Source organism: Eumetopias jubatus, unplaced genomic scaffold, assembly GCF_037043125.1.
Source record: "Eumetopias jubatus isolate StellerSeaLion01/CBP00866 unplaced genomic scaffold, mEumJub1_p1.0 scaffold_2, whole genome shotgun sequence".
NCBI lineage: Eukaryota > Metazoa > Chordata > Mammalia > Carnivora > Otariidae > Eumetopias > Eumetopias jubatus.
Genome location: NW_028274808.1, coordinates 102,108,961 through 102,117,742, shown reverse-complemented (window position 1 = coordinate 102,117,742; position 8,782 = coordinate 102,108,961). Strand labels below are relative to the sequence as shown.

Here is an 8,782-nt window from a genome sequence, read left to right as displayed (position 1 = left end):
TTCTACATTAGTAACAAAGATGGGACATTAGCAACACATGAACTTCTCTGCTTTGTTTTTTGTATCACTTAGCTTTCCTGCAAAGAGTACCTTTTATAAAGTATAATTTGCTCTCAACTGTAGTACCAGAAATATAAGATATTTCCCAGTTATCTAGATATGTAGAAACACAAGCACATATGTTTTCACCAAGTGCTACCCTAAATCCAGATTTCAGATTGTGGGTGGAACTAGAATTGAGAATGAAAGAAGCATGGTATTGGGGTAGGGTTGACCTTATTGAATTTGACCATTTTCAACTGAAATTACTGAAGCCTCTTTTTGTGTGTAGATGCAGACTTTAGTAGTTTATTATAAAAGTTCAGATTCAATAACATTCTGTAGTGAATACCAAGACTTACTATGAAACTACAGGAATCAAGACAGTGTTGTAATGGATGAGAATGGCCCTACGGAACTGAATAGAGAGCCCAGAACTAGTCCCACACTTATATGGTCATTTTATTTTTTGAAGAGGATGCCAAAGCAATCTAATGGAGAGGGAAAAGTCTTTTCAACAAATGGGTGGAAAACTGTTTTTATATATAGGGGAAAAAAGAATCTTAATCCTTACCTCATATCTCACACAAAAATTAATTTAAGATGCACAACAGACATAGTAAAATTTAAAAGTATAAAGCTTCTAGTATAGAAAAAAAGTACAGGAGAATATTTTTGTGACCTAAAAGATAGGCAAGATTCTCTTAGAGAGGGCACAAAAAGCAATAAACATAAAAAAAAAAAGTGGATAAATCTAACTTCAAAATTTAAAATACCTCTTTTAAAGACATTGCTAAGAAAATGGAATAGGCTAGCCACAAACTAGAAGAAAATTGCTGTAAAGCACATATGTCGAAAATCAATAGTGTCTAGAATATATCAAGAATTCCTCCAACTCAAAAACAAAAGACAAATAACCCCAGACAGGGCACTATAGAGAAACAAGATCCAAGTGATGTTTAAGATAGAAAAACAACCAGACACTTGAGGAAAAAATTACCCCAATACAATTACCACCCTCATATTTTACCCAAACTCTGAATATGATGAAAATATTATTTAATATTTTTAAAACATAACATTAATTGACATACAGACATGCCCATCAAAAAATCTGATATAAAAATAAATATTTTCGGGCGCCTGGGTGGCTCAGTTGGTTAAGCAACTGCCTTCGGCTCAGGTCATGATCCTGGAGTCCCGGGATCGAGTCTCACGTCCGGCTCCCTGCTCAGCAGGGAGTCTGCTTCTCCCTCTGACCCTCTTCCCTCTCGTGCTATCTCTCATTCTCTCTCTCAAATAAATAAATAAAATCTTAAAAAAAAAATTAAAAAAAAATAAATAAATATTTTCAGGTGCCTGGGTGGCTCATTTGGTTAAGCATCTGTCTTTGGCTCAGGTCATGATCCCAGGGTCCTGCATTTGAGTCCCACATCAGGCTCCTGCTTAGCAAGGAGTGTGCTTCTCCCTCTCCCTCTGCCCCTCCCCCCTGCTCCTGCTCTCTCTTGCTCTCTCTCTCTCAAATAAATAAATAAAATCTTTAAAAATAAATAAATAAATAATAAATATTTCCTTCTATCCATTAACCTTGTCCTAATTAACTCTTTAAAAATTATGGGTAAGAATAATTCACACACACAAAAAAACTGAGTTACATATAATTATTTTATTTCACAGCCTTTTAAAAAATATAAACCACTAAGTATTTTGAAAAACACACGTGGAATAATCACTTAGCAGCCACAATATTACAAAAATAAACCAGAACGAATTGCACAACAGAACAAAATGAATCCTGCTGACTCACTCCGACTAGGAATGCATAATGTTCACTAGGAATGGTAAGTGGACCAGCACCACCGCCATTTCTCCACCATCAATTATCACAAACATCAATCACAGGACCCATTCTCAGGGGATCATTCCATTTATACAGAAATCCATACAGTGTATAGATGTCAAGTTAACATCTTGACTTTAGTTCTAGGATACTCTTTTTCCTTTTCTCTGGGACACAAGTTCAATGGCAAGGTGGCATAGTGAAGACGATGGAACACCAAGCACGTGACTGGCTCAAACCCCTCCCAGGCAGTTGGAAAATGCAAGAAAAAGAAAGTTGTATACTGTGCTGTACAATACAACAGCCACTAGCCACATATGGCTATTTACATTTTAATTATTTAAAATTAAATAAAATTAAAATTTATTTCCTCAGTCACACTAGCCACATTTCAAGTGTTCACTAGTCACACATGGCTAGTGGCTACCATATTGGACAGTGCAAATATAGAACATTTCTGTCATCACAGAAAGTTCTTTTGGACAGCCCTGGATGTGGGAAGTGTTTCTTCTTCCTTTGCTTAGGCAGGATGTAGGCTGATTATGGAAGCAGCTTTGAGAAGCAAGTCTTCTCCCAGGATATTCCTAGATGGGTGGTGGTGTCACAGAAGTGAGTAAAGTAGCCTTTCTTTACATAGATTACCTTTTCCTAGGTATGGACGGGATGATCCTTTTCTGGGGATCAAACAAACTAAACTCCACCAAAAATCTATAAGGAAAATTAGAGATACATGAAGCAGATGGGAAAGCGGCAAGGTACAGCCTTCTTTATCCTGTTCCAAACTTCCATAGACTATGTCCTCCAAGGAAGTGTAAGGTTCCCAGGGTCCTCCTCTAGAAAATCCTGATGTGGGGCAAGCATATCGGCTAACTGCGAAAGCCAGTTCTGGCAGGTGTTTCAAGAAAAAACCTAGGATATCTTCACTCTGCTCACTCTCTGGGCAGAGCAGTGTTGCTTGGAGTACTATTAGTTGTGAAGGAGTTACAATTTTGATCTGTTTCAATCATTATGCTCCTTGACAACTGTATTTTGTAACCAGGGCACAGACTGCTAGTTTGTTCCTCAAAGATCCATCATCTTTTTTCCTTAGATTTCCTCAGATTTTTGTGTTGAAGGCAATCATCTGTCCAACTACAAAAACTACGTTTCTCATGCAACCTCGCAGATATGACACAGTCTGGCCAATGAGATGTAAGTAAAAGTTGTTGGGCTTCTGAGAAAGCTCTTTAAAAGGAAGCAGAATCAAAATGGTGTGCCCTGTTTTCCCTTTCAGCTTCCTTCATCTTCTTGGGGAGCTGCAGCAACCATCTTGGAACCTAAGGGAAAAGCCAAGGAAACCTCAGGGGCTACCTTGACCCTGACATCTGTGAGCTGCTGAACCAACACCAGCAATAGTTTACCCCTAACCTCCTTGTCACATGAGAACAAAACAAAACTCCTACTTTGTTTAAGCTACTGTTCGGTCCAGTAACTTCCTACTCTATTACTGAGGTAGCCATTCATCTTGATTCCCAATAGGAAAGCAAGATTTCCATCTTACTGTAAAAACACTTGCCTGAAGAATCATATATATTCAATAAAGTTCAAGTAATTTCATAGAGTCATACTAATAAAACAAAAGTATAAAAATTTTAACTTCAACCTACCCATGTCTACACAGTGCAACAGTGGGAGAAATGATTATGTTTATTACATAAAATAGCTGCTATTAAGGAAAACAAGAGGATTTTTAGCTTACTTCATCAGGAAGTTTTTTCTGAATGCCTATTATGTTCTCACTATTGTTCTAAGCACAGGCCTGCCCTGATTGCCCACATTCCTATGGAGTAAGATGCTAACTACTCAGATAATTAATCAGATCACTATTTAATCTATAATCTTATTTTGTGTGGACAAAGTAAGAAATGTAGTGTTGAGAATTGATTTCACTGATTCAACCCCCCCGCCAAATTAACTTCAGAGATCTTCAACTCAGTTTTTAGCTTTCCCTTGTATGTGACACAGACACCTGACAGTGATTTCCTAATGATACCAGAGTTTTCATTGTGATTTTAGCTTAAATAAGCACAACTACCTCAAAGTAGCTATAAAAATTAAAACCAAAGTACAGTACTCTGCACATATTTTCTATGTACTGTATTAGTACCACTAGCATTCTAAAAGTCCCTAGATTAGTAGGTATGAGTTAGAAAAAGTAAACATTTCCCCCTATCCTAAATGGTTTAACTATTTACAGTGTTAAAATGTTGGGCCATTAAAAAAAATGAACTCTTTCGCACTTATTTTGACACTATAAACAGAATTGGAAATATAAAATATATAAGCTATAAACGGGGCTATTGCATCTATTTTACTCACCTCGTTCCAAGTTTCCACCCCCGCGAATGAACCAAAAACAAATCCTGGCACCTTGTCATTCCCAGAAAAGCCAGTGCATGGCACACTCTGGGTAAATTTTATCTCTTCTTCTGTGGAACTGCACCAGATGGCATCAGTCCTGCATCTACAGCTGTGCCCTAAAATTGAAGTTCAGACATAGGAATCTACTTTATTAGACATTTCAGATTTTGCAGGTGTGTGATGTTGTTCTCATTCAACTGAAAATGGTTCTCTTTCCAAGTGGAACCACTGATTCATTGCACTTACAGGTTTGGAAATCAGCGAGACAATCAAGATTATCCTAATAAGATTTAAAGTCATTTCAAATAACCGAAATTTAGAGACAACACTGAAATAAGAACACTTGAAATAAAATACTAATATTTCCTAATAATTGATTTATGGCCTATTTCCTCATGACATAAGAAACTCAACTAGGCTTCTAGCATCACTGAAGAATCACTAAAAACCTTTTATTGAAAATAGAAGATAAGAATCTTCTATAATCAAATTATATGATGAGCAGTTATTTTAAATGTTCCTGACTTTTCAAATGTTTTCATGTCTAGCCCACATGCATACCATCTTCAAAAATAGACTTCATTTAGTGATAGTCAGGATCAGAATGTGGTCAGTGGATAGAACAGCCAACATGCACAAACTGGGAACTTAGACCCTGGTGGGTGTCAGAGCATTAGATCAAGAACATAGCAGTAGCAAAAAAAACCAAAAAAAACAAAAAAAACAAAAGTGAGTTCAAAAGTAGTTCTTATTTGGAAGACTGGTCTTTGCTGAGTTTTGGAAAAATGATGATTGAATAAACAATAGAAAAAGGCAGCTCATGTACGGGGTGTCCCAGTTTCAAAAGCAGAGTGCCTAACCAAGCAAGGGCAAGGCAGGAGATCAACAGCAGCAAGTTCTGAGAGCAAATGTGAGGAACCTTAATTTCCAGAGTTTAGGGCCAAGTTTCAAGGAGAGATTAAATAACAGGAATAAATATTCATTTTTTTGGCCTAGACAAATGGGAACTTAGTAACTAATAATTAGATTACAAGGAGGTTATAAAATGGCATGGGCACAAGATAGAAAAGTAACCACCCTTTCACAGGGAGCAGAGTCAGTAGAACCACCCAGAGCTTGGCTTCATACAGGGACGGCAGCAAACTACTCACCCTGAGTTCTCTAGTCTCCTCTCTAGAAGAGTCAGGAGGGTTTAAACCTCTGGACACCAGAGGCACTGCTGGGAAGATTAAAGGATTACAAACTCAAGAAGTCACGGAGGTGTTTAAAATAATTTGCCTTCTGGTGATTTATAAAGTATGAAGTGATTGTTTTCTACCCTTGTAAAAAAATTATGGCTAATTAACTACTCTCCCCACTCATCTTCAATGTCCATATTAACCATGCAACCCAATAACTAAATGCTACTGCAGGGGTGTCAATCAATTAGAGAACTATTGCTCAAAATACAAGATAGAGTCAATGCAGTTGATTCTGAGATTCAAACTGGAAATTCAAAACAAGTCGTACCATAGCTCTGATAAAGAGAAGTATGGATAGATAAATAGAGATATAGAATTACATATATTTATATAGAGAGAATTACATATGTATTTCTATATGCAGAGAGAGAAATATATATACACACACACTTATACTTCATTTAAAACAGGGCTGTTCTAGAAAAGTGAAATAGAAATGTGGGAAATTATCTGAATGTCTCAGCCAAAAAAAATTTTCCCATTTACCTACATGAGAGTACTTTTTCCTTCCCTAGAGTTGTCAAAATAATTGTCTTCCACGTCACTTTCGTATTATCCACTTAGGCAAAACTTAGTATTTCTTGTTTTTATCCTCTCTACATGGTCCTTGTACCTAAAATTAATAAATATTTTCAATATTCAGTCATGACATGGACAGTTCATCCCACCTTAACGTGACTGAACCCAAATCTTCCCTTACTGAAGCCAAGTATATCTGCATTCCGAATTTCAACTCCAAGACCCCCTGCACTGTTTTCCAGAAGAGCAAAATGATGATTACAATTGTAAACACTCCTCACATCCCATTCTAATTTCTAGGCTCCTCTGCATAGACACTGATTCTTGCACTTAGTTGAAATCAGTTCGCCTCCTCCAGTTTTAGTAGAAAGTTCATCGGTTCTAAGATCCTAGGTCCTAGGATCCTAGGATCCTAAGATCCGTTTCCACGATCCTAACCTCTCACTTTTTTAGGCTCTGGGTCTTCAGAAGTTCAGCTACAACCAGGGACAAAGTGAAATCAAGGGTGGTCCCCGCTTACCATTTGCAGCAAAGGTCCGTCTAGGGTTGTCCCGGTCCTCTCCGTGCGGGGCTGCCCCTTACCAGCTGTAACTGCAGTGGTGGTCTTCAGCGCACCAACCCAGGGCAACAGCTCGGTTCCAGAACTCGAGACGACATAAATCGCGGAAAAAGCATCTGGAAGATGAAACTGTTATTCCCCCAAACTGACAGTGCCTTGGAGGGTGCTTAGGGCACATTAATAAGAAGTTTAATGCTGCCCGCCAGTCTTCTGGCAAATGGTCTAAACACGTAAACTTGAAACGACAGCCTTGCTCCTCTTCTTCCTATTGCCCTACAACGTGTGAACAGTGTACCACTTTCCATCACCCCCAAGGCATCTCCCAAATGACTCGCTAACGCTCACCCTCCCGCCGTTTGAGATTCTAAACCCACCTGGTGTGGCAACTCAGCAGGCATCAATGGGGTCGGTGGCTAGAAGAGGAGTAGGGATTAAGGGGAAGAAGGGCCACTGAATCCTCTCTGGCAGGGTCAGACGAACCCCATTTAGCGTCTGCCAAAGCGCAAAGATATTTAAAGCAGTATTTGGCATACTGTTTCCTCCTGCTTCCTGTCCCAAAGCCCACACTTTCTCGGTAATTTGGACATTAAGGTTGACATTCGATTTGGGATATCAAATTTGTCTTGGAAGTGGTTGGACTGAATTATCTGAATGATTTAGTTTTCCATCCTTTCCGCACAAGCTAAAATGCAGTGGGACTGGGAAGAAGAGCTTGTAGGTGCCCAAAGCCACTCCGGCTCCAACCGCTGAACATCTCTCTTTCTCCATCTCTCACCACCCCGGAAAAGCTGCGGGTCGGTCCCCAAGAGCACAGCGCCAGCCCAGACCCCATACACGCGCCGCGCCTGGCAACCGAGCGTGCTTCGAGCCCAGAACCACCCCGAGGCGGGGAGAAACTCGCCCCTCCGCAGACCCCTTCCACACCCGAACGAACCTGCCGGCGCTACAACCGAGCCTGGCACTGGACCTGGGCGGCCACGCGCACAGGGAATCGAGGTTGAGACCCAGCCCGGCGCCCGCGCAGCTCCGTGCCCTCCCGCTAGTGCCCGCGCCTTACGGGTCACACCGCTTGCTCGCGGGAGAAGCCCCAAGGCTCCCGGTGCACGGAGAGACGCCCGGGCTGGAGCGCCCCGGCCGTGCTGGCCACAGAGTTCTTCAGCTGTTTGATGACCACGAAGAGCAGGAGGAAAAGTAAGAAGAGCAGGAAGAAGAAGAGCGCCAGGTAGAGCAGAAAGTTGAGCTCCCACTCCATGCTGGAGGCGCCGGCGCTCGGTGGCAGTGCGCGCTGGGCGCGGGTAGCGGCCGCGGGGCAAGGTTTGCAGCCGGCTCTCCCACCTCCGGGTCTCCTCCGCCAGCGTACGGGCGCCCCACGTTGGGCGCCTACTCCGCGGTCCGTGCTCGGCCTCCCCCAGCTCGGAGGAAAAGCGCCAAGGAGCTGGTTAATCCCAGCTCCGCCTCTCCCAGCAGGCACAAGAGCCTCCCGCTTCGCTGAGATCCTCTCCTGCGCTCTTGGGGACGTGAGCGGATTTTTCTAGGAGCGAATTTTGCGGGCGGGGACACCAGGAGAAGGGGTCATGGCTCAGTCCCCCAAGGGGTATTGGGGCTGGTGTTTGGCAAGTGATCTTAAGATCTCCACCCCCAACATCCAATGGGTCCCTAGCCCCCTCCCTTCCTAATTAATGTCTTTCATTATTTTCCACTGTCCTGGTTTTCCCAAAGGGGAAAGATGCCATGGCCCAGAAACCCAAAAGAATGAAAGATAACAGTGAAAGTGGGGTCTAGAGGGCTGAGGTGACTTCGCCGTGCCAAAGTGAATTCCACTTCAAGCTGCCTTGCCCTCCAGAGTTGCAAATGCACTCAGTACAGAGTGCTCTTTTCCATGGACAACAGGTCATTTAGGAAAGCATTAAGAACAAACGCATTTCAAAAGTTATATTGTACAAAGCTTCAGAACCTTGACTTGAAATTGAGTTTCCTTGGTGGAAAGCAAAAACAAAACAACAACAATAAACAATTACTTGAAATGCTCCCTTAAGTCCCCAACACCTCTCTGTATTTAAGATCACGGGCAGCCTATATGGAGCAGCTGCTGTGTAACAAACTGCCCAAAACTTAGTGGCTTAAGACAACACAAACCTTAGTTCTCTCTCATGGTTTGAGACACTCTCACAGAGTCAAGAGTTT

At 41.6% G+C, this 8,782-nt stretch overlaps 1 protein-coding gene across 1 annotated transcript; it reads right to left on the bottom strand.

Annotated features, from left to right (window-relative positions):
• Positions 1 to 7,658: 7,658 nt before the first annotated feature.
• SMIM43 (small integral membrane protein 43) lies at positions 7,659 to 7,850 on the bottom strand. Its single transcript, XM_088019939.1, has one exon. The coding sequence runs from the start codon at positions 7,848 to 7,850 to the stop codon at positions 7,659 to 7,661; it is 192 nt and encodes a 63-aa protein (XP_087876065.1).
• Between the last annotated feature and the right edge of the window lie 932 nt (positions 7,851 to 8,782).

Bases quoted from the DNA above. Each gene is read 5' to 3' on its own strand.
- SMIM43 (XM_088019939.1), bottom strand. From the start codon at position 7,850: ATGGAGTGGGAGCTCAACTTTCTGCTCTACCTGGCGCTCTTCTTCTTC.